The 25,867-nt window shown below is 41.8% G+C and overlaps 2 protein-coding genes across 7 annotated transcripts in view; one reads left to right on the top strand and one right to left on the bottom strand.

The window, feature by feature from the left end:
* Positions 1–14,420, top strand: part of AK8 (adenylate kinase 8) — a 109,399-nt gene extending 94,979 nt beyond the window's left edge. For all 4 annotated transcript variants that reach the window (XM_084650412.1, XM_084650413.1, XM_084650414.1 and 1 more), the window contains 2 exons: positions 10,892–10,972; positions 13,733–14,420. In XM_084650412.1, the coding sequence (XP_084506538.1) occupies positions 10,892–10,972; positions 13,733–13,967 (316 nt within the window). In that variant the 3' untranslated portion in view covers positions 13,968–14,420. The remainder of the gene's footprint in view (positions 1–10,891; positions 10,973–13,732) is intronic.
* GTF3C4 (general transcription factor IIIC subunit 4) overlaps positions 12,004–25,867 on the bottom strand; it is a 29,010-nt gene continuing 15,146 nt past the window's right edge. Inside the window, exons 5-6 of one of the 3 annotated variants that reach the window (XM_084650405.1) lie at positions 15,154–15,243; positions 12,004–13,033 (exon numbers count right to left, since the gene is read on the bottom strand). In XM_084650405.1, the coding sequence (XP_084506531.1) occupies positions 15,173–15,243 (71 nt within the window). In that variant the 3' untranslated portion in view covers positions 12,004–13,033; positions 15,154–15,172. Of the gene's footprint in view, positions 13,034–14,423; positions 15,244–25,867 lie in introns of those variants that run through there. The other 2 variants (XM_084650404.1, XM_084650403.1) reach the window with 2 other exon arrangements.

Raw genomic sequence — 25,867 nt, 5'->3', positions numbered from 1 at the left:
GATGCTGAGATAACAGAGTGGTGTGCTGTGATGTGGGTGGGCCCATGACATTTTGACTCCTTGGGCTGCTGGAGAATGAGCACAGCTCGGAAGTGATGCTCTTGATCTAGGGGAGGGAGAGCCATCTGACTCCGTCATGGCTCTGCCCTACTGATTCATATATAGAGCAGCATGACTGCAGCCACAGAGGAAGTTGTTCATCTTGTTCTCCTGGCCAGAGGCCAGGTACTGGGAATAGTGACCCACTTAGCTTCCTTTTGTAGATATTTGACAGAAACATAGCTGTTGAAAAAGAAGAATCTAGTGTCTGGAAATAGCTTGATATCAAATGAATTATTATAGGATCTCGATGATAGCTTCACTTTCGTTGATTAACCTGTGTCTTAGATGTTATACAATGTATTCTTCCCTTATGGTTAAAGCCTAGAGGCTAAGATTGCTTCCCATAATAATACCCCACATCTTTCATCGAAGGATCTTGAAGGCATTAATTAATTAAACCTCCCAGCAGCCCTCTTACATAAGTAAGGGATAAATACTTCACCCATCACTGAGCAGGATGCAGCAGCGACACTTAGGACAGGAAATAAAAAATACAGTGTCCGGTCAGTGGTTCAAGCACATTAAAAGATTGGTGGGATGTGTACCAGTAGTGGAAATATGTACAGCTCAACTAAGGGGGACATAAGCAAGACAGACAAAATGGGGGGAGGGGAACATATCCCTCTTGTTCCTCCTAGTGGGTGCACCTAAGTATCCAATTGAACTTTCAGAGGAAATTTAGGGATGCAGAATGTACAAAAACTGAAATATGGCCCGCCTATTTGAGCTAGCACCCTGATTCTTGGGGGGAAAAAGCATCATCTGACCTTTAGTGACCACAAGTGGTCAGGACCTCATTTTTATATCTCAACCAGAAGATGGCATCTCATCCCAGACTAGTTTCAGAGTAGCAGCCGCGTTAGTCTGTATTCGCAAAAAGAAAAGGAGTACTTGTGGCACCTTAGAGACGAACAAATTTATTTGAGCATAAGCTTTCGTGAGCTACAGCTCACTTCATCGGATGCATTCAGTGGAAAATACAGTGGGGAGATTTATATACATAGAGAACATGAAACAATGGGTGTTACCATACACACTGTAACCAGAGTGATCACTTAAGGTGAGCTATTACCAGCAGGAGAGCGCGGCGGGGGGGGGGGGGGAGAGAAAACCAGTTGGAGTACACTTCAGTCTCTTTGGTCACTCAATTACAGACCTAAAAGTTGCAATTCTTCAACAAAAAAACCTTCAAAAACAGACTCCAACGAGAGACTGCTGAATTGGAATTAATTTGCAAACTGGATACAATTAACTTAGGCTTGAATAGAGACTGGGAATGGATGGGTCATTACACAAAGTAAAACTATTTCCCCTTGTTTATTCCCCCGCACCCACCCCCCACTGTTCCTCAGCCGTTCTTGTCAACTGCTGGAAATGGCCCACCTTGATTATCACTACAAACGGTTCCCCCCTCTCCCACCCCCGCTCTCCTGCTGGTAATAGCTCACCTTAAGTGATCACTCTCCTCACAGTGTGTATGGTAACACCCATTGTTTCATGTTCTCTATGTATATAAATCTCCCCACTGTATTTTCCACTGAATGCCTCCGATGAAGTGAGCTGTAGCTCACGAAAGCTTATGATTAAGTAAATTTGTTAGTCTCTAAGGTGCCACAAGTATTCCTTTTCTCATCCCAGACTACTTACTTAGCCAGACCCTACTAAGCTACTTAGGCCTGACGTGACCCAACATGGGGTGGTATGGCTGTAGGCACTTCCCACAGTTATTTGACAGTATATATTTCAAAGATCTCCTTTGAAACTTTCTTCAGCTAGAAAATTAAGGCATGGGGCATTCAATTTAGCCAAACCCAGCAGAAATAGCGCAGGGAGATAGAAAGTACATCAACCAGTGTCAACTGAGCCTATATTGCACCAGGGCTTTCTCACCACTTTGGCTGGCCTATGGTGTTTCCATGCCTGCCTTTCAGAAATGTGTGTGAGCACCATCTCTGAGTTCTGCTGGTGGGGACTGCTGAATCAGCACTCTCTCCAAGAGCCCAGCCTCACCTGCTTCTTAGCCAGCACTGCCTTTTATCTCAGTTAATGGAACTGTGGCTATTACATTTCTGGAGCCAAGTCCTGCAGCAGAGTTCCTATCCCCAGCGAATTGTGCCACAGGTAAAGCCAGTGTAAGCTGCTAGTGAATTTAGTTCTTTGTATGTCCCATCAGATGTATGGTACTTTGCTAATGTCTTCGTTTTCTAACTTCCCAACACTGATTTTGACAAGCTCTATTTGTCTGTCTGCCTTGGAAAAGTTGGTTAGGTTTTTTTTTGTTTGTTTTTCTCTGTCCTGAAAGCGCATTTCAGACTCAACTCGGGGTGTTTAAATATCTGATAGTAAAGTTTGCTATAACTTTAAGATCACACAGGAATCTGATCCTTGCATCCTCCTCCTTAAAACAGACTGATGTGGTGCATTGTAAATTGCAAGGAGCGCTTGCTAATTTAGTAGTTAATGACAGTCATAGACAGTGTTTTTCTTGCCCCTGGAGAGGTTTTAGACACAGCTGGGGTAGATTTGCCACTATCAATTATGCACAGTTTTAAACAAGAAATGGCCGGCAGGGGCCTCTTTTTTGTGTGGTGTGCAGAGCGTGCAGAATGGGAATATTGCAGCTGCTACCTGTGTGCAAGAGGGAAGATGTATAGGATTTTTTAAAAAACAAGAACAAGATGAATAGCCCGCTATTTTTAAAGTTGCTGTTTCAACTTAAAAGTTAAAATGCTGCATTAAAAGTGGCAAAGAATTTTTTTAAATCTAGGCTTTCCAACTTCATTGCAGGAGAACTTGGTCCATCACCAAGGCTGTCACAAGAACACCAATGGTCTTGTGTCATTGGTCCTAGTCTGTCTGTAAATGGTACCCAGAAAGGTAGCATTCTGCATGGATCTTTCTATCTGAGATCTTTCTTTTTATTTCTTAATAATGAAAATTTATTTATTTATTTAGATCTGTTTTTAATGTGCTGATCAACACACTCCCAGACAGTAATTAAACAAAATGGGACAGATTTGGTCTCAATTACACTGGGGTAAATCTGAAGTAAAGTCAGTGTAAATACTCTGCATTTACATCACTGTAACAGAGATCAGAATCAGACCCATGGTATATATAAAATGGCACAATACCAATAGTGGATTTTCCCAGCCATCAGCCCCAGAACCCCACTCAACTGCTTTGTCCCAGGAAAGCCTGGTAGAACAACTAGACTTAAATCCCAGAGCCAAAGACTGTTGACTGAGAACACATTGCCAGCAGCTCCCTCTTATTTTAAAGTAGGGAACTATTAGTCTCAGTGCCTCAGCTGACTGCAATGCACCATGGTATCACTCAAGAAGAGAGATGGTCTCTAGATAGGCAGGCCCAAGCTATTTAGTGTTCTGTAGGTTGAAACCAGCACTTTAAACTTCCCCCAACCATTAATGGTTGGTTAGGAAGACAGGTGCAATGTGTTCTCTGTGGGAAACACCGCTTAGCAAGCAGGCAGCTTGTTGCCCTTTCCAAGTAGCCTTACGAGGTAGCTTCGTGTAAACGCATCACAATAATTCAGTCCTGACTATATCCATGAAGAGGGAAAGGTTGACACTTTCTTTTCAAGTCCAAGTGAAAAAAACTTTCTTGGTAGCTGCTACTGCCTGATCATCCATCCCCAGAGAGGGATCCATCAGCAGTTGGAGAGCCAACAAGATCATCAGGTTGCAAAGCTTCATAGCAAATTGTGGGAAAATCTCCTATTGGGGGTGCTAGTAACAACCCTGTCAGTACTTATGGTTGCCTGTAAGAGTTAGCCGATATCTATGTGGTATGCTGCATATGGCACGCCACATTAATATGTATTACATGCACAACATGAATATTGTACATACTCTATTCTATCTGACTGTTGGGTAGTTATGTTAAATCATATAACTATGAATTTTATTATGCCTTCCCCATATTATGCTGTTCACGCATGTATCCTATATCGTGTATCCTATAACACTTTGTACGGTTGAACTCTTTCGTTGGCATAGACAAACACAAAACCCATCAGAAACCAAATGTATGAATAGTATGTCCTTGTACATTTCGGAGGTATCTCCATGGCCCAATGACACCTGGAATTTGATATTCAAAACAAAGATAAGGGGGGAGCGATAGCTCAGTGGTTTGAGCATTGGCCTGCTAAACCCAGGGTTGTGAGTTCAATCCTTGTGGGGGCCATTTAGGGATCTGGGGCAAAAATTGGGGATTGGTCCTGCTTTGAGCAGGGGGTTGGACTAGATGACCTCCTGAGGTCCCTTCCAACCCTGATATTCTATGAAAGTGCAGGACCGTATAGAAAAACAAGATTAGAAACTGGTGGGTTGAGGCTGGGTGATGTATAGAGTGCTTTTAGCATGTAAACTATCGTATAAATACATGTAGTCTTGAATGCATATTTTTGAAGCAGAACTATCATCTAAGGTGAATGCTGCGAGGCTGCTTCCCAAGAGGGCTTGTACGTATCACTCCTTTTCATGTTCTCCTGCTTTGTCTTTGACTAATAAACAGTTTAAGCTTGGCTATTTGGTCTCTTGAATATTTTTAATTTTGAATCCTGAGCATAGCCAAGCAACTGGCTATACCTAGTTTACTTAAATTTCACTAGGACATATCTGACTTGAGCCTCAGACAGTTAACCCTCATCTGTGCCCCACTTTCTTCTAGACATGGGACAAGTTCTTCAATCACACCCGCCAAACTGGAAGAGATGGTGATATAAAGCTGAGTGTCTTCATCATCCTGAAGACAATGTATGCTGTGGTGGTTCACTAACCCTCTTACTGATTCCATATGCAGCATATGGTGCAGACAGGCCAACCGCATAGAAACCTGCAAAACTCAACTTGGGGGCATCCTCAGGGCAGATGAACAACTACACAATACAAACCTCTGTTTGAGTCGCTCCGCTCCTTCATATCTTCCTTCGCGAGGGTTCACGAAGTCAAGTCAAGACAAGTCAGTGGCACTTCGTGCTCAGTGGTATTGATGGGAGCTCTGTGGAGCGTCGGTAGTGCTCCTAGAGCTGCTGCTGTTGTGGCTCTGATGTCAGCTGCACCAGCAAAGAGCGCAGCATGTTGATTCGTCATCCCTCAGCGTTGCTCATAAAGAAAAAACACAGGCTCAGTTTGGTGGAGAAGGCACTCGGCCAGGTTTATTGTCGACAAAGCACGGTACTAGTGCCCTGGCTCAATGGCTATCGGTACACGAAACACATGTATACCTGTGACAAGGTAGCGGCTCAGTCAGCATAACCTAATGCTGTTCTGTGGGCCAATACAAAGATGCCCCTCCTTCGACTCTCCTTTTATACAGTGATACAAACAAGTTACGCATTACCTTCCTTATGTTTTTCATTATTATCCTGTACCTTGTACCTGCTAATTTGAAAAAAAGTCCTCAACCATTAACCTGTCATTCCATCCTTATCTTACGAGGGGTCAGTGTGTTCCTGTACCCTTTTTTGGGAATTTGTATACGTAGTTACTTGAGAACTCTGGGTGTTCTTGTTCCAGCCTCTCAGGTCACGAATGTGTTTACTTGGTTAGCTAATACCTGGTGTGTTACTATTCTGCTAAGGCCAGGACTACTTTGGTTCACCCTGCCAGCTATGCCTAGGGCTCCAGCAAGGCCTACAGTAGTTGGCAGTTAAGACAAATTTGACATGGTGACCTCATTTTTGTTAGTCACCAAGAGAAGATCCACCAGCACAACCAGGGAGCCTCTAACAAATGGCTAGCCTAAAACCAAAGTGACTGAGGGCAAGAAGATCTGAGGACTCTAGAGGCTGCTGGAGATGTTCTGGAACAATCTTCTCAATAATCTTCCCAAAAAGGGAAGATTTCAGACAGAACAATAATTGGAGAGAACTTCCATGTCAAGAGATATTTCCTTGAGCAAGCAACTGATCACTTATTTAAAAGAAGCTGGCATCTTGCCTCCTGAAGAGGAGATATTCACGGTCTATACCAACAATGGTCCCACTGCTTCTCCATTTGCCTTCGCTAGCCAAGAGGAACATAGATCTAACTCACAAGTCACAGCATAGAGCGCCCACAGCAGATCAGTGAGTGACTCCAGTCACAATTCAAGTATAGAACATTTTGTTTGTTGTGCCACCAGTCATGACTCTACCACTGTAGAAACAGATTGCTTTGGCACAGTGCAGTTTTATCCACAAAACAGCATAAAAATTCCTCGGGATGAGAAAAACTTAACACCATCACTAGATGAAAATAACTTGAATTAACCAGGTTGTTCACCAGCCAAAACAGGTGTGGTGATCACAGCAAGGTGGATGTAAAGAAACCTTCCTTTGCCTACTGCATGACTATGGCACATGTTTCCTGAAATGCTTTGTCACAGTTGATCCAGTTTGGAATGAAAATTCTACCACCAATGCTCTTGGCAGGATCCTTCTTACTCCATGAGTCACCGTGAAGCCATCAAAATACCATGGTGACTTATAAGGCTTCAGACAGCAAAGAGGCTGTATCAATAGCAAGAGCAAAAGATGACTGTAAGAGTCCTATTAGACAATCAATAGTACTCTGTCACCAAAGCAGCATTCTTCCCCAGAGCCTCTGCAAAACCAATAGGTTCCCTCGAAGTCCCAGAATGGAGCAACAAAAAAGTCCTTTGCCTTGACAGGCAATGACGGTTACCATCAATCTTATCAGTCTGTGGGACTTAACCTTACTGCTGTGCCCTAACGCTCTAAGAGATTAGATTGGTAATTTCAGATACAGTGAGGAAGAGACAGTGTTCTGATATCTCTCTCACCTTGTTCCTTTTAACTGCTTTATTTATTATTTCATTACTTAGGAAAACTGCTAGATTGACAGCACTGGATCCTTAAGTCTTCCTACCATCAGTGGTATATGTACTTCCCTAATATTGCCTGCCAACATGCCTGAACTCTGACATAAGGGACCACCACTCGAGGAGAGAGCATAGTGTAGTACCCATGACCCAGTCGATCCTTGGCCTGTACACTGAGACTGCCAACAAGACTGCCAGCCTGTGGTGGTGATTTTTGTGATGGGGATATGTTTCCACTGGGAACTGAACTGAGACCCTACAAAGTTACATCATGTAGGACACCAAACAGCAATCGATGCTAATAACTTTTGGTCACTACTGAGCTAGATGAGATTTGAATCGATGTAGAGGGGAAAGATTCTATGTGCTGCTCCCCCCAAGCCATCCAATCTTCTATTAGACATCTTATGCCATCACTGTTGGATGTTTTTCAATGACGTATGGTTGCATAGTTAAAATAGCAGCTTGCCAGCTCTGAAATAGAAGCAGTACCAGATGCTAATCCATCACTATAATGTATTATTATTCTTTGATATTACGCTACTTTTCCTTGCCTTCCTGCCTATCAACCACAGTGCAAATTTCCTATGGATAGAAGATACAACACATGGCAACACACAAAGACATGATGATTCCTAAGGAGAGCTTTATGGAGTGTGCATATATAAAAGATATTACATTCTTCAAGGGTAAGGGGCCAAGCAATGGGCCCAATCCAGTGTCCTTTGGGAGTCTTTCCATTGACTTTAATGAATGCTGGATCAAACTCTGTGCTTTTTAAAATCTAAGGAGGACATAATGTTGTATCTGTGAAGTATTCTAGACAGAAGTCTTACCAAAATATCACTCAAACAGTTGGTGGGCTGAGTTAAATTACCTAACCAAAATCATAGCCTCTTGAAGAAACTGACGCAGGGCTGGAGGTTGGTGGTGTTTTCCAGAAACACTTTCCTGAACAGAAAGAGAATGATTATGTGCCCAAGATGTGCATTATACAGTGGATTTATTTTAAAAGTCTCTCCCGTATTCCCCATTAATGGGCTAGGTTGGACAGCCCTTAATCACATGAGTAAGCCCCATTAGGTGGTACAGGAAGACCCTATGTGTATTGGAAATATCTCTCAAACTGTTATAATCTTTCTAGTTAGAAGCATTTTAACTGCAGTCACTAGCTATATATATTTTCTCTTTTACATTTTTCCATTGAATATATTGCTTATGAGTGATGAGCCCTAGAGATTGATATAATCCTTATCCACAGAACATGTACGGTATGTACAGTTTGGGCAGGGCAATGCAGGCTTCTTCACACCACATGTAGGCCTAACCCCTGTTCTGAAAAGGCTGTCAGATTTGATTCTGTGATGTTGTATGGTAAATTCTGTCATGTGTTGTTTTGGGGAAAAAAACACATCTTAGAAAAGATGTCTGTAGTCTCCTACATCTTCCCCCTACACTTTTCTTTAATGGTGACACCAGACTGGATAATAAGAATCTTGTATAAAAAAGATGAGTCTCAGACAAGGCTTTCAGAGTTCATTTTGTTTGCAGCTTTTTAAGTACAGTTTTTAGGCTCTTCTGTTTCAAATACTATAATATTTTTTGAGTTAGTAACTATGAATTGCGACAAGCTTTCTTGATATGCCAGGTTATAATCCTTTAACTGTTCTGTTTATTTCAGAATATAATAGGGAGCTGTATCAATTATCAGGGCTGTATAAACATTGTTCCACTCTACTAGAATATTCATCTCGAGATATATCATCAGATGTTACCTATTCTGACAATCACATTTTTGTGCCATTGTTGGGCAAGAGAAACAAAGAAAAACAAAATGTTAGAGTGTAAGGGATAAAAGAATGTTGGAACTATGATTCTTTTCCTGTCTTTAGAATCTCCGAGATCTTGAATGTTTTATTCCAGCCTGTTATTTTGTTACCACAACGTGAACAGAAGTCATTATCTGTAAACATTTGAAGAGAGAAATGATTTTCATAACTTTAAGTCCTACAAAGAATTCTAGTGATCTGTTATATGCATGCCAAGGTAAAGCTCAGCCTTTCATCTGGTCTGATTCCAGCCAGTCAGTGTAAAATGTTTCTTTGGTGAATGTCTAAAACATACAGTATCTTTTGTGAGGCAGACAAAAATCAAAATAGGAAGTCTGCCCTCGAAGGCAGAAATTGTTGTATTGTAAATAAATCTACATTTGAAAGCCCACAATCCTTTTTTTTTTTTTTTTTAAGTTTAGTTCCATAAGTTTGGAAGGATTTTTTTTTTGTTCTTTTAAAAATTCCCATATGAAAAATTTCCCTTTATGTGACATCAGCACAGTCTGTGGAATATCCCACAGCCTAGTGATTTATATCTACTCTTCATAAATGTATTTGTGAGAATTTTCTGCTTAAGAGTTTATGAACTTGAATATAAAATTAATAAAAACATTACAGTGAGGTTAACTGACTTAGGAAGATAATTGTACGACCGGGGCAACTCTATTTGTTTCTTTCAGTTGATACAACAGTGTAGCTCAGGGGGTTGGTGTTTGGAGCACGCCTTCCAGATTGGACCCCAGAGGTGAGAGAGCTGCTCCTCCATCTATTTTGTCTTGGTTCATGGATCATATCAGGGCTTAGGCAGAAGATGGATGTCAGGGTATCAAGAGTGAAGCAGCACTGCACATGCCCAGAGACAGAAACTTAGGTGCCTCGGGAACTTCGACAGAAACTTTGACAGAAATTGTAGGTGTCAGGTGAGTTTAGGTGCCTGTAGAGTTAGGTGACTGCCAAAGAGAGGTTTTGTGGATCACAGTGGTGCCTAAAAAAGGGACTTAGGTGCCAAAGTCTGGGGTTTAGGTGCCTAAGTACCTGTGTGGATCTGGATCTAGGGTCCGATTTTTACAAGTGCTGAGCAACTACATCTCCAGTTATAGTTAATGGGAGCTGCAGGTGTTCACCCTCTGAAAATCAAGCCCTAATTGTCTGTCATGTTGGCAGTCTCAACAGAGGAACCAAGTGTTGAATGCACCATGGCAACCAAACTCCCATAGCAGTGGTCCCTCTGGGTCAGGTTTGAGAGAAAGGACAATTCTATGCTGGCACCAAACAGTGACAATTAGTATGTGATGGATTCCAAATCTGATTCCATACACTGCTACAGAAGGATGTCTGGGGATGGAGTTGCAGGAGTGGGATGTAGGAGGACTTGAATGCTGGGGCACTGGTTGGAAGTAGCCATACTGCAATAAAGACAAAGAGATAGAAAAGGGAGAAAAAGACAAACTGGGCTCTACTTAAGATGTCCACTGGCACAAACACTAACAGTCATACAGTGTTGCTGGGGTTTTTTACGGAAGAAATTGTAGAATAAGGGAGCAATCTCCATCCTGCAATTGGAGATGCTGTTACAAGCCAAACTATTTCTCTGTCCTTGAGAGTCCACTGAAAGGCTAGCCATTGGAATGATCTTCCATCTGGCTCTTGCAGAATATTAATATGACTTGAACTGTGAATTGGGTTTAGAGAGTGGATTCTGAGAAGGTCCAGAGGTAGCACGGACTACTGGATGGCAAAGGAAATGTGAAACCCCCTGACTGATGTATGCTCAGCCTGTGGAAATCAAGTATGAGTCTGCACTGTATTATTTGTTATACGCTGGTAATATGCTTGGTTCTGTATAGGACACGTATAAAACAGTCCCCAGCCCAAAGAGTTTATAATCTAAAAAATATAAGAAAGACCAAGATGCAAGGGCCAAGCTGAAGAAAAGAGTTTCTTTACATGCATTATGCTTTTTGACATTGACCTCGGGGTTGTTCAAAATTATTTCCTTTCTCATTGTGTGTGCATTCCTGTAGTGTAAATATTAATTCATACTGTGAAGGCCACAGTTACTATTCTGAGGATGTTAATGTTGTTCCTTACTGTTTGTCTACAATTAGGATATTTTTCCTGAATCTCCCATCTGAATCTGTCATGGAACGTCTGGCTCAGCGGATGATTGATCCAGTCACAGGAGAAAGGTTAGCACTAATGTCCCGTGTTTAACAATTTGTAAGGCTGCCCAGGTGGGTGAGGTAATAACTTTTACTGGACCAATTTCTGTAACTTCGTAGGGCTGTCAGCAAGACAAAAGCTTCTGACAAGCTTCGTAGAAAACTAAAGAAAAGTGGACTGTGCTCTTGCTTAAGGATACCTGAAAAGGAAAAGGTCATTCATCGCCCCTCAGGTACCAGCTCTCCATGAAGGAAGTTCCAGACCTCAGCTCAGTGCAGTTTTAAATCTCTGATATCAAAGTCCATAGCAGCAGTTGATCTAACTTTTACATGTTCCATGAAAACTAAAATGGGTGGCAAAATAATGTTTAGGGATGATAATGCTATAAACCAGACGGCAATAATGGAAGGCTTTCTAACAGAGGCACCTGGAGATCTGGCCGCATTTGATTTCCCCAGTCCCACTGATGGCTTCTTGTGTTGTGAAATATTAATGCATTTGTCCCTCAATAGATCAAGCTTTTATTTGAGCCACTGGATATGAGCTCAAGTTTCATATGTGACAGCTCTTCGTAGTGGCAGTCACTCCAGCTTGGTGGGGTCAGTGATCTTCAGGCTCTACTGATTGATCCATCCTAACTGTTCTAGGAATAAAGTAACAAGGAAAACTCTTCCTAAATTCCTTCCAGAAGTGGTACTTGAATTGCACCTTACATTTGTGCTTTATTTTTGTAAGTAGTACATCAATTTGTGAGCAATATTAAACCCCTATGCTGAGAAACAGCAAAACAATATTTTACTTTCCTGGTAGATTTGGATTGTATGTCTTACTACCTTCCCAATGCTGAATCAATAACAAATGCTGGGAACCTTCTAAATCCTAGTCCTAAAGGGTTAAAGGCATAAATACTGTATTTATGTCAAAGTGGTACACTATTATTCAGACATTTCACTCTAGGTGCAACATGTAATTTGCTGTAATTATTCTCCCTCCTTTTGTTCTAGTAATAAGTGACACAGTTATTCAGCAGAAGTTAATGCTATGAAGCAAATCTTTGCATTTCTTATCATTAGGATTAGTCTCTACAGTATCTGCTCTAGTTAACACGCTTTCAGGCTTTAAGTCTTGGTTTTAGTCTTCCCAAATTCATTGTGAATTGATGGAGGTATGTTTTAGATGCTACATCTAATCCTGGGCATTATGCTACTGCAGCAATGGATCCAATGAAGTGAAGGGAGTAGGCTAGCCCTCCATCGTATTCTAACTTGTACTAATGTAGGATGAATACACAATATCCAAGACAGTGTCTTAACTGGACTCTGCTTTTCTTCTTGGTTTTGTATTTATCCAACCATCTTATCTACGTGTAAGTCTTTTGCACATAAGACTTGCTTTCAGGGTGATACAGTGAGAAGGACGAAGTTGTTTCTTCATTTGAGGAAAATAAATAATTCACCTGAAATAGGACTGTGGCATCAGTTCTGAGGACCTGTTTACAAAGCAGTTTTTAGTGATCTTCACAAGGCTGTATCATAACTTTGCAACATGGGTAAAGCACATTTTGGTTCCAGCTACACAGGCAACCCAAACTCTGCTACAGCATTGCTAGGGGGCTCAGGTTATAAAAATGTTCCTCTGACTTACTAAAAATTGTGGTGTAGATGATTGGGCTTTTGCTATTAATTCCAGAAAGTCAAAATCTTGTGCCTTTGGAAGGCATGGTTAGAAATATCCACAATCCAGTTCAGAAATGGGTTAACCGTCTTCCTCTCCCTTTAATATACAAACATACGCTCTTCGAAGACAGATTGATGGTGATCCTAGAAAATCCTAACAGGATTTAATATATTCTACGTGGTACCCTCCATGAGAGACAGGATCAGGGGAAGGGTGGCTTGTGTCTTCTTTAGTTCAGTGGTTATGGGCTTTGGGCCAGCAGCATTCTGTAGAGCTCCTTCCAGCACGTCATAAACTTGAAACCCTTTGAGAACCAAGCAGCGGAGTACTAGGGCATCAGGAGGGGGAGACGGGTCCATGAGAGGGCTTTTCTTTTGGAAGACGCAGTACAGAGCCATTGCTCTGGCCAACTGAAAAACAGCATGACCTTAATTAACATTGTTTGTTACTTTAAGAATCTTTTTAGCTGATCAGTTGTAGATTTGCTGTCAGCCAGCCTTGGGAAGCCCTTGTCCCTTATGTGCACATCCATGGACTTCATGGGCATTGTTCACCTAAATCCATTTGAACTCACCATTGCCAGCTAACTTTCCTCTGTGGCCTTTGGGACAGGTGGGTCTAGAGGGTTTGCACAAGTGAAGGTGGGGGTGGAGCAGAATCCCAAGATTACAATATAGAACTAGAACAAACTGAATCTGGATTAGGCTCTGCAACAGGCCAAGCTTGGTATGCCCTTGAAGTCTTCATAAAAATTCAAATTCCTGCTAACAGAGCCCTCAAATGGAGCATCGGCTGCTGTAGTATAGACTCCTGCTCAGTCACCTATGGGATTGATTGTGCCAAATCAATATTTAGGACTAGATCACTTCAAGAAAAACTCATATCTCCAAGTATCTAGGATCCCTGACAGTCATGATATCAAATAAATCGGAAGTATCAACTTGTCCTAAACTTTCCCAACATCTTTTTGACAGAGCCTAACTGCCAAGTTAGTTGCACAGCAGGGGACACCTATTTGGATAAGCAAAAACAAACCGTGTATTTGGTAACATCTGTCACTTCCCAGATTTTCATTGTGAACTGAAGTGGGGTTTGTGTCTTATCTCTAGATATCACGCCATGTACAAACCAGCTCCATTACCAGAGGTCCAAGCTCGTCTCAAGCAGAACCCTAAAGACACTGAAGAAAATATCAGGATTTGCCTGGAGACCTATTACAGGCATGCTGGCGACTTGGAGGAGTTTTATGACAATGCTTTCTACATCAATGCTGACCAAGACCCTTATGTTGTCTTTGAGTATATAGAAAGCTGTATTGTTAAGCCCCTTCCACACAAGTCCTGACATATTAAAAACAGCAGTTCCAGCTAGTCCAAAATGCTACCAGGCAATGTCAATTAGTTGGTGACTTAAGACTCAAATTTATGAGGCTAAATTTTTTTGCAAAAGCTAATATTAATGAGTAGGGATGATTTCCCAAAACCTTGTAAAATGAAAAGCTTGTTTGGATTTAAACTTTTCCCTGCGGTGTTTATAATCCAAACATTGCAGTATTGGGCTAGTGTCAGGGACCTAGAACTCAAATGGACGGGCACTGTCTGAAGTGAGTGAAGTGCAGAGAGTAAACAAACAACATAAACGGTGAAAAGTTTCAGTGGTTCAAGCTCTTTGTTTTAATAATCCCAGAGGGTGAGACAGGAAGAAAGTTCATTTTTTAGAAATTATGTTTAAACTTCCTCTCCTTTTCCAGGTGCGTGATTCAGGGAAATGTGGAATATTAAATCTATTTGAAGTGTACTTGTCTGGAGTCATACTCACTGCCACTAAACAAAACCTGCAGCCTGACCGCGTGTGTGCTGCGCAGCTGCAGTTCTCTGTACGGCGTACAGTTAGGATGGTGGCGTTCATCATCATGCTAGTCTAGGATTTAAAAAACAGGGCACTAGGGCTTTGAAAATGAGGATCAGTGGTAGCAACAGCAGAGTCTGAAGTGTTGACAGGATGCAAGCACTGTTACCCCCATGTCACTTCAGCTTGCTCTGAGTAAGTGCGGATGAGACAGCAGTAAAAACACCCACATGTTGTCTGCACAATAGCATCTACTACTGCAGTATTATAGGTCCTAATAGAGTGACTGGGACAGGCTTCCCAAGGGATGCAGAGCAAGTGAAGCTAAAACAAAAGCATATATTAACACACCCATGAAATGGGTCACAGATTCCTCTGTTTCAGAATTAAATTAAACAGATTATCTCTAGCCATTGAGACATGTACTAGAGCCCTCCTTCCTTGTGGAGTGAAAATCCAGGTTTCTTATCCTGCCTCATTCCTTGCTGCCTGAGCGCAGCACCTGTGACTGCCTTAAATTAGCCACAGCTGAACTGCCAGAGCCTAATAGTAGCCATTTATCAGGAAGTAGCAGATGATGAGTCACACACACAGTCTTTCTGGAGCAAACTAGAGCCAAGGAGCAGCCATGCCAGGTAAGTCTGTTTTCAGTGGAAGATGCTTGACTTTAGCCAACACTTACCATATTGCACTACTGTTAACTAGATCACTCCATATCTAGGGCAACGCTGATTCCCTCCTGATCCTGAGAAAGGGTTGGAGAAACAGCAGTCTGCAGGGATTGGGAGAAAAGACAGGAGGAGAGTTAGACCCTTTATCTACTATCCCTAAGTGTTCTCAGTGCAGAGAAGGCACTAAAAAATGAAAGGGGAGCTTCCCCAGGGTCTTGAAGGAAGGGAGGCTCCTACCTTCTCCTTCAGGAGCTGTGTATTCCCTGCCATGCAGTCCCCCAAGAATTCTTAGTCTCCAAACAACTTCTGCCTGGTCCAGATCCAGTGCTTAATTTGCAATGAAAGAGGCGCCCAGGCTCAAGCAATTTTTTTTATATTCATAACTGATGCCCCAGGCTCAACCCTAGCAAGGCCTGGCACAAATTAAGCACTGTCCAGATCATAGTAAATAAGTTTCTATGCTTGTGGCTGTCGTGATCATGTTTGTCCAAGGTTACACATAAATCAGCAGGAAAGCTCCTGTAAAATCCTCTCCTTGCACATACAAAATACATAGGTGAGCCTCTCCATTAGCCAAATGGCCCAGGGGACACTGAAATGTTTGGGATATTTGGGGTTCAGATAATCAGCCTTTAAAGCTGAGATTTTTTTCAAAGCGTCCTAAAAGATTAAAAAATGAGAATCAGGTATGCAAATGCCCTACACAATTTAGAAACTCTCAGCTTACGTGTCTGTGTTGAAATCTAAGGAAACTAAAGCTACTGCCACCAGCAGCGTGAATCACTAATGAATTTTGTGCCAAGAAATTCCAACCCACAGCACCAGGGGGCTAATGGTGAATGTAGTTTACACAGGGCTGGGCCTGACTGCAATACCCTCTCATGAGGCTGGGCCAGTGGATTTGTAACAGTTCCCCAGTTACAAATGTGCTGTTCGGTAACCAAGTTGGACAGCCGTTTTTCCTCAATGGATATAAAGACATGCTTTAGCCTCTAGGCATAATTGGGAGCCCTTCTATTAATAATACATAGAAGCTCATCTTGCTAATATTGTCTCCATTTGAGTGTTCCTGCTAAATATTTTGATAGTTGAAATGGATCAAGAATGCATTTAAATACTGTTTGCGCTGCAACTAGGGTACAAAGGGACAGTGCATCTTTAATTAGACAGGTACATCTGCTTAATTAATTTAGCTGTAAAGCCCTTTTTCCTCTCCATTCTTTCATCTACATGCGAATGCTATATTAGTTCCACTCTGCTGGTTCCATAGAAACTGAGAAAAAGAGCTCATCTCATTGAGATGCACTTGGCATGTCTGTGCATGGAGTCTCAGGTCAATGGTCAACCCCCAAGGGTTTGCAGCAGGCCTGAAGTGCAGCACATAAGGGTTAGCAGAACATGCTAATACTCTTGTAGAACTCTCCCTCAGAAACAACTAAAACAATTGACATTCATTTAATTACTGTAAATGAAACAGCCCTTTGCATCACTTTGCATAGTAAAGCCTGTTAATACCAAAAAGGTTCAGTGGCTGGAAGAAGGAATTAGGCTTTTATAATTGGAATATGGCATTTTAAAACCAATTAGGAAACTAGGCTTGATTTTTTTAGCATCTTATTCTGGCCAAACAAACATTAAGCAACAAGAAAAACAAGGTAAAGAGGAGAAGGTAGCAGCACAGCAGGGAAAGAACTTCTTATTTTGGAACGCTTGTACAGCTCTGAAATGTACAGCTTGGATCTTCCCACTGTGTTGCAAACACACTTTGCGGAGAGGGGTGTTTGGAGGTTGTATTGCACAGTGCATCTTACACTATTAATTGGGGAGCTTGGCAAAGAATGAGGTAAGTCCAGTTGCTCCACAAACTTCCACATATACCTGTTGGAAAAAAGAAGCATTTCTTCACACAACACTTAGTTGGCCTGTGGAACTCTTTGCCAGAGGATGTTGTGAAGGCCAAGACTATGTAACAGGGTTTTTTAAAAAAAAAAATTAGGCAAGTTCATGGAGGACAGGTCCATTAATGGCTATTAGCCAGGATGGGCAGGGATGGTGTCCCTAGCCTCTCTTTGCAAGAAGCTGGGAGTGGGCAACAGGGGATGGATCACTTGATGATTCCCTGTTCTGTTCATTCCCTCTGGGGCACTTGGCATTGGCCACTGTTGGAAGACAGGATACTGGGCTAGATGGACCTTTTTATGGTCTTATAAAATGACACATCTTGGAGCAAATCATGCTGCAGGATGAAGTTTGAATGGCTACAGGCAGGAATGTTGTTCATTTGATACTGTGTCAGCAGTGGACCCCCCACCTCTCTTGTAAATGTGAAACAAAACCTGGTGGAGGGGGAAAGGTACTTATCCCCACTAGAGGAATACAAACACTGATTCTGCAGTGATGGTGCTGGTGCAAAACTGTAAAATAGGTAGACATATACCTTCAGAAGTAAGACACTATAGGAACAATAAGACTGTCAATGGGTGGAGGGAGAGGGACAAATGTAGTTCAAGAGATCAAATATAAACCAAGAAGCTCCCAAGAATCCTCCTGTGCTCTGAAAGCCTTGTTAGGATAAAACTTGCATGCAGCTCAATGGGTTGAGACTATACATTCTGTCTACCATTTCTTGCACTCCAGGCCTGCTTCCCCTAGATGCAGCGGGAGAAGGGTTAGTCTCAAGTAGGAACAAACTGAGGTCATGACCATGAATTGCCTCTGGCTGCATGGATGCAGCTACAGAAACAGGGCTCAAGACTTAATTTGTTCCTCATTTGTAGGTTGTTTTTTTTTAAATGCTGAAATTGTTTCCCATCTAGAAAATGACTTGGGTCACTCTCCCCCCTCTACAGGAGAGGCCGTTTGAGTTTTGGGGGGTAGGAGAGGGAAAGGTGCATCAGCTCACTTCATTCATATACAAAAAGGAGGTGCCCTGGTGTAATGGCTAGCACTCCCTTGGCTTTAGCTTCCCCAGGCAGGGATAAAGTTTAATTTAACCCTCATAACCCTAATGAGGTAGTTACCATGTGCAAAGCATTGCAGATCTGTAGATGGAAGAATTACACAAACATTTATTTTAAAGAATAAGTGCACCTATAAAAATCTTTGGTGACAATACCTAGTTTTGAGGTCTTGTGTGCAGGTAGAAGTTAAGATTCCCACTAGATGTTTGGAAGCGTTCTGTTTTTCCTACATGAATTTTGTCAGAGTTGAGGGCACTGGAGTTCTTTTATACTGCATCCTAACTGTGTGATCATCCTCTGAGGAGGTAGCAACACCACAGAATGTGTTTGCTGTAGAACAACTAGATGGGTCATGAAGAAGCCCCTACCCAAGAGCATGGATCTAACATGCACAAGCAGCATTTGCCAGTACAAGTTCTCTCTCACATAAGGCCTTGCACCTGAGTGAGCCGATCAGCTCAACCAGCATGGACCCCTATAACTAAGCAATGACCACACACTTGCTCTGTGGTGAAACCAATACAGCAATTTTACTTCTGTTCCTTTCCTACTCCAATGGGGCCCCAGACCCAGAGCATGTACTCGAAGGACTGGTGATAGTGAATGAAAAGATCTTACAGGCGTACCTTTTCATAGAGCAAATTCTATGCATAATAAAACCTAAATCCCTGCTTTAACTTTTAAAAAAATAAATTTATATATATCCCCCCATGCAACCTATAAAACTTCTAACAAAACCTACATAACCATCACATCTGTATATTTGGAAGTGGATCACACATTTCATTTATATTTACTACTTTTAGAGTTGTTAGTTCTTTATCAGTTTTAACTTACAAACCTGCCCCCCTCCCCCCCCAGCCCTATTGGACCAAATATGGATGTATACCTTTCAGCAGTGTGTCTTACCAACAGGAGAATAAATATAAATCAAAGAGCACATGAGTATGTTTCACACACACGACTTGTCAACCTCAAAGCAGGCATTTACTGAGTTAGGAACAGGAAAGAGGTCCAAAATTGAAGGTGGCAACATGAAGGCCTGTTTTCTTGTTGACATTCGAACTATCTGTATATTTTTCAATTATTGTCAAGATGACAGAATACAAAATCAAGTCATTGTTAACAAATGGAAGAGAGGCAAGCTTCGTAGTACATTCTCTCCCCCCACCTTCCCTGATTCCACTGTGCTGCCTTGAGAACATTTAAACCCTTATTTCTCTGTAAATAGACTAAGATATTGAGCATGGTCCTTGAAAATAGCAGAGAACCCCCTTCTCTGCAAAGGCAGAAAGAGCTGGTGGAGGGCATTTCAAAGGGAGAGCAGCACCCTGGCCCTGTTCAAAGCACAGAATCAAAACTATTCCTGTCAGTCGGTATTAGATGTATTCACTAGGGTCCCAAATTCAAATCAATCAGCTCTGAGTCCCGATATTGGAAGGTACTCAGGATCTTCAATTCTCCGACTTCTGTGGGAACTGAGGGTGTTCAATACTTTCCAAGATCAAGCTGTAGAATATTAGTTGGGGAACTGATAGTACTGAATATTTTAGGCTACCAAAGGACAATAGCCTCCTGAAGCAAGTAGCATGGGAGATACCTGAACACCTTGCGTTCTTAAAGCGTTCTCTTCAATGTCTTATCCTCCCCACATACAATGACTGTTTGATTTAGCCAAAATGGTCAGCCTTAACTCTGAATGTTCATGGGAAGTTAAGTGCACTGAAAAATATTATACAGGTTTTAGGGGCTGACTTTTTAGAAAGGGTGAAAAAAAACTCCCCAGTTTCTATACTGAGCTAGCACCCTGAAGGATTACAATGTGGTGGATTTTAAAAAATCCTTATTGTTTTTTCCTCACTCTGGTCAATCAGTTGCGAAGGACCACTTGAATTATTGGTGCAAGGCTCATCTTTTCAACCTGCAGAATTGGCATCAGGCTGCCATATTTAAATATTTGTTTAGAAAACAATCAGAAAACCTGATGAATTAGATACATTAACTGCACAAATTCCTTCCACAATACCAGGAGTGGCCAGCCAGACTCATTGGCCAATACTTCACCCTTCCCATGTCCTATAAAACATGTGAAGAGCCTTTCAAGTTTAATAATTGAGCTTTTGAAATGTGCTTTGATTTTACAAACCATAGGGGTCTATTCCCCATCCTGCATAGCTCCAATTTATGCAGGTAGAAGCTGTGGCTGTATCAAGAGGAGATCTCAGCCCACCTTATATTTCTACACCATGAAGCCATTCTGAAGAGCTGTATTCTTTAAACCACCAGCCCCCTACTTCCCCCTCAAATCTTGGGAACCCATGTTTCTCCCCTAAAGCCATCCCCTTATAATGCACACATAATACAAGAACTAGGCTGTTTGTTTATTTGAAATAAAAAAGAGGGGTGGGATTACAATGCTACTGTTGCAGTATACAAAACACATCATTCAAGTTTGCTTCACATTTACAAAAAGTGCCATATACACAGCATCAGTATTCACAGCAACTTTGTCAGACCCTCTTATGAGCTGAATTTGAAATACAAGGGAAATTAACAAATATCCTTCCATTCAGCCTGGTAACTGAGTGGCCTGCCAGCTAAACTGTTCCCACCCCAGAATGCATTTAAGTGGCCTTTAGGCCTGAAAAGATCAATGAATAAATTAACTTCCAGCTCCATCATTAAGTCAAAAATGTGTCAAAACTTGAGAACTCCTCTTTGAACACTTCCATTGCCCTCAACTTTCCCTTTGCAGGACCAGTTAACTGCAGTAGTATTAAATAAAGAAAATACCACAGGACTGAACATGGCACCATCTGTAAGGGAAACAGCAGTGTGTTAGGTTCTCTATGAAGAGGAAACTCCACTGCCATCATCTACCTTCTGGCTTATCCCACTGAAGTCTAGGATAGCATAGGGAAAACCTTCACTTCTAGCCCTGACCTGCACTGTAGTTAGCACTAGTAAGTAACCCAGGTACCACCCAAGAGGTGGCTGCATTCAGCAGTGAAAGCAACACCGGCTGCGTACGCGGTCAGATGCCACATCAAAGGCAGTAAATAGATCACACATACAAAATCTAAAGTGGCAGGGGCTCCGGATCTTTTGAATTAAGAATATAAGCTTTAGTTTTTAACACTAAGTAAAAATGGTGAAAAGCCCCATGTCCCACTCGTAAAAATGATGTACAACCTGATGCTGAGGGTCTGGGAACATTTCCAGTGTAAAAATATTCACACATACTTTGTACAATGTAACACCAAACGTAGAGTTTAGGATTAGGATAGGTGTTAATTTCAATTAAAACATTTACACATAGCCCTGCTTCACTACAGTTTAATGCAGACAATAGATCACTGTACATAGTTCTGGGTATACATTAGTTTGTGACACATGAAAGGAACTAGCCAGGCTTGAGGTTTACACAGCCTAAATTCCAGATGCATTCTGTATTAGAGCAGGGAATTTAGCTGAAACTTACTGGAAAATGCCAATTCCTCAAAACTGAAATGTTGTGGAGACGTACCTGTTTTGATCAAACTTTCATTAGGTCTGATTCAGGCAGAGCAGGGACTTGAATCTGGTTCTTCCATAGCCCAACCATTAGGGTATTGCTTGTTCGGTAGTGTCTCTGTTTGACTAGAAATGCTATACCTGACGAACAAGTTTTATCAAAATCAGGAGAGGGGTCTGCTGCCTGAATTCAAGCCAGGGTTTGACCCTGTCTCTTCCCCATCCCAGTAGTGTACCCTAGCCACTGGGCTATAGAGTCAGTTTTTCTGGCCCAGTGAATAATTAGTCATATGAAGTGGAACCGCTTCAACAGGAGGTTGTGGGAGAGACACACTCTACACCTTAGTGATGAGGGCACCCACCTGAGATGTGGGAGGCCCAGGATCTAGGCCCTTCTCAATCTGGGTCTCCCACATCCCAGGTGAGTGCACCGGACCATTGGCTACACAGGGGTGTGCATCTCATTTTCCATGAAAAGCTTCGCAAAAGCTAGATTTCATTCCCACAAGAACAAAAATTCCAAACCCTCCATTTTTCACAACATGAAAACCTTGTTTTCTTGTCAGCCCTACTCTGCATTTCAACTGGACTCTAGCATCCTTAAGGGAACTTTAGATTCCTAGACTACACAAAGCTGATGAAGTCCCTAGCTCCACATATAAGCTCTGCTTGTTTATGTAAAATCAGGGCAACTTTATCAGTTAAAAATGTACCAGTGTAAATCTACCAATGCAAGCTAAACCATTGGTTTGCATCAGTTCAGCTGCATCAGTTTTAAACTGATTCAATTAAAAACTGGTCCAATTTGTGTGTTTTGACCAGGCCTGAAAAGGAGGCTTCCAGAGGTACTTTAGACTGGAAATTTTAAAGGGTAGAAAAGAAATCCAATAGCTACTCAGACAATTTCATTTTTATTAACCAAGTACCTACAACTTTAAATCTGTTTTACTTCTAAATTATTATTTAGGTCTTACCTCTAAATCTGACTTTGAGGGTTAAAAGGATGAGTACGTTAGTCCCATTCCCAGCTGCAAAAAGATAATACAAACCAGATTTAGTGCTTGAATCTAGCAAGGTTTGCATGTTTACTACCTTCCAGGAAATATGACCTTTTAAAGCAGAAGGTGGCTACCAGAATGAATGGACAATTGAAACTCATAATGAAGACAGTGAAGGCTGGCAGGTAAAACAAACTAGCAGCTGTTTCTTGATTCATTACAGCAAGCACAGGCATATGGCGTTGTTCCACTGAAACGCCTGGCCGCTCCATTCAAAAAAGGACACAGGATAGTGTGGTTAGGAGTGCCCTGCTCTCTAAGAAGCTGACCAACACACAATTATGAGACCTGGGGGTTTGTTTTAGTAGACTTGCTTTTTGCTGTTTTTTCTGTGCCTCTACGAGATGCAGGATTGAAGTATTTGAGCCTAAAAATCCTACATTTTGACATAAGAGCAATAGTTTGGGTAGTGCCGGTCTCCCACCCAAAAGGATAAGGAACCCCCTTTTGGAGAGAGAAGGTAGTTCACCTTCCCTGACCTTTCTGCAGAGGCTACACACAAGGGTGTCAACTGAGGATATTTGTGATTCCATCTATAAAGAATTCTACTGTTTCACAAACTGCAGAACAGCAGACAGAAGGACTGTGTGTTTAGGATGCTACTAATCTCTCGCACTAACTAGTCCTCAATTTTATTTTGGGCATAAGGACAGCACAAAAGAGATCTGAAATTTGTAAAGGTATATAAATACAGACATCAACTAGGACTATCAAAATTCACATTTAACTCTTCTCTCAAGAAATCCTTAGCAGTAATGACAAAATAAATGGGTATCAACACACTGCGTGTAAAGTCACTATATGATACATGAGCCACAAGGGAAATTCACATAATATGCTGAGAAACGTTTATTGGGTTTGTTAGAAATCCATGAACAAGCACTAACATAGTCTTGCAGGAAAAACCAGTGATGTACAGCAGAACTAGCAGCCTGGAAGGGGGCATTTAAAAACAGGCTCTTTCTAGACTATTTTTTATTTATATTCAATTACTTTTAAATGTAAGGAAACAATGGAGAGAAGAATTAATACTCAACCACTGGATGGGGCTGGTATAAAAATAAGTGCTTTCCATTGCTACTGATCCTGACATCCAAGGAATGATTGGAGCACTGGAGCCAGTCACTGCCACTCCAGCTTTCCACCACAACATGAGTGATGGTGCTTTGACAGCTATAAGAGAAGAGGTTTATGCACCAAATTATCACAAATCCGGACAGTCAGTGCCTTTCCAGAGCCCGTTTGTGAATCCATCATAGCAGTTTGGATTTCTTAGCTAGCACCAACAGAAGAGGATTTAGCTGCTCTGTAAGCTCCCATTAGTCTTACCACAATAAGAATATATTGTTCAGTATTTAATTACCCGTTTACACAGTTTTAATCCAATTAACCCAGTGTACTGCCTATTATGTATTAAACTCACAGTACACCGTGAATAGCCTCAAACTACAGGCAAGGCAAGGCTTGGGGAAAACAGTTGCACTAGTAACTACTAGCTTCTTCAGCAGTTCCAATAATTTCCAACAGCGAGAACACCCCAGTATCCTGGCATACACACCAGTTAGGTAGGAATTGCTTGAGGTCAGGATGGAAGATTGATGTCCGTATGAATCTTAGTAGTTAGAGGCATAAGAAGCTATTCCTTATCAAGGATCATGACAGATTAACTTGAGGCAGAGAGTAGGTGATAGATCTATATATATATAGATATCTATCTATCTCAATATATATCTCCCCTAATCAATCCCCAAACACAACAGCAAACAACTTAAGTCTGCCTGTGCATCACCTTCTGTATTGTATTTTAAGTGCAATGCAGTGACTCCAGCTTATAGTATCTCGGCTGGTCCTGAAATATTATTTAGTCAGTTTTAGATGATGGCAAGTTACATTTGAAATGGGCCTCCCAATTATAAGTCAGATTTGGGAGCTCCAAGTTTAGTGTCTTTATAACAAAAAGCTGGGAGAGAGTCTACTAAAACCTTCAAGCATCCACTTTCATTGCAAAGGCAGGTCCTCGCTTCAGCATTAGAGGTACAAATTTCAAAAGAACCTCAGTCCATTAACTTTCAAAGGGGCTTAGGTGCTTTTACAAATGTTAGCTTAGGACACCAAGTTTCTCACACAACAAAAATTGGGTGCCAATACCAGACTTTACCTTTAAGGCAGTGATTTTCAACCAGTAGTCCGTGGACATCTGGGGGGCCACAACTATGTCAAAGATTTCCAAAGGGGTCCACACCTCCACTGAAAATTTTTTAGGGGCCAGGAAATGAAAAATGGTTGAAAACCACTGCTTTAAGAAACCACAGATTGGTTTAAAAAACTGAAATCCCAAAGATAAAGCAGTACAAGAATCTGTGTTTTGTAGAGTAGAAATACCATCCTCAGACACAATTCTGCCATGAGGGGGCAAATCCTGTCTCCCACCCCTGCAAGAGAACAAGGTGAGGGGATCTCTGCAAAGAACACCTTTCCCCTCCCCGCCCCCTCCTCCCCACAGCTTGTATAGCATTTTTCCCCAGGAAGGACCAATCTAGCCTTATGAATCTACCACACTCATAACCATGGTATCTGGGTGCTAGTCCCATGGAGTTTCTTCTACATTTCATTCAACTGTTAGTTAAAAAGGATGGTGGCTGAGTACTGATCACTTCATCCATGTTTCAGTCAGACTACCATGATTTCATACTCCAACACATTTGCTCTGCTGCATACACATGCTTTAATCACAGAATGGTTCCAGAGGAATCCACTAAGACAACATGTGCCACAGCAAAGTTACACAGCCAGGTGTGCAAGCCCCACACTGCTGATTGTATTTGCTACATGTCAGCACAATCACAGTATGGAGCGGAGAGACACATATGGCCTCTCCCCAGCTGCTTGCTCTCATCTTGCAGACTCCCAGGAAGGGCTCCTCAGACTATAGTTGAGACAATGACTGTTCCATTCCCCTGTGTCTCATTTTGGAATTGTGTAGTACTCCCATGAGCTGCTGGGGACAATGCCAAGCACCCTCTCAGAGGAGAGCAGTTCTTGTGCAAGACTGTTCCCTATTGAACTGGTATTCTGTCCAGTCTACTGTTAAATGTTCCAGGGAGAGAGACTATTCCACAATAACGTATTTAGGAAGAGCAATGCTTAGGGTGTTGATGTAGGTTCTGCAGGTTGTTTCAATGCTCTAGAGAAAC

The sequence above is a fragment of the Lepidochelys olivacea genome, assembly GCF_965140295.1.
Source record: "Lepidochelys olivacea isolate rLepOli2 genome assembly, chromosome: 16".
In the NCBI taxonomy this organism is placed as follows: Eukaryota; Metazoa; Chordata; order Testudines; family Cheloniidae; genus Lepidochelys; species Lepidochelys olivacea.
This window is presented reverse-complemented; position numbering and strand designations above follow the sequence as displayed.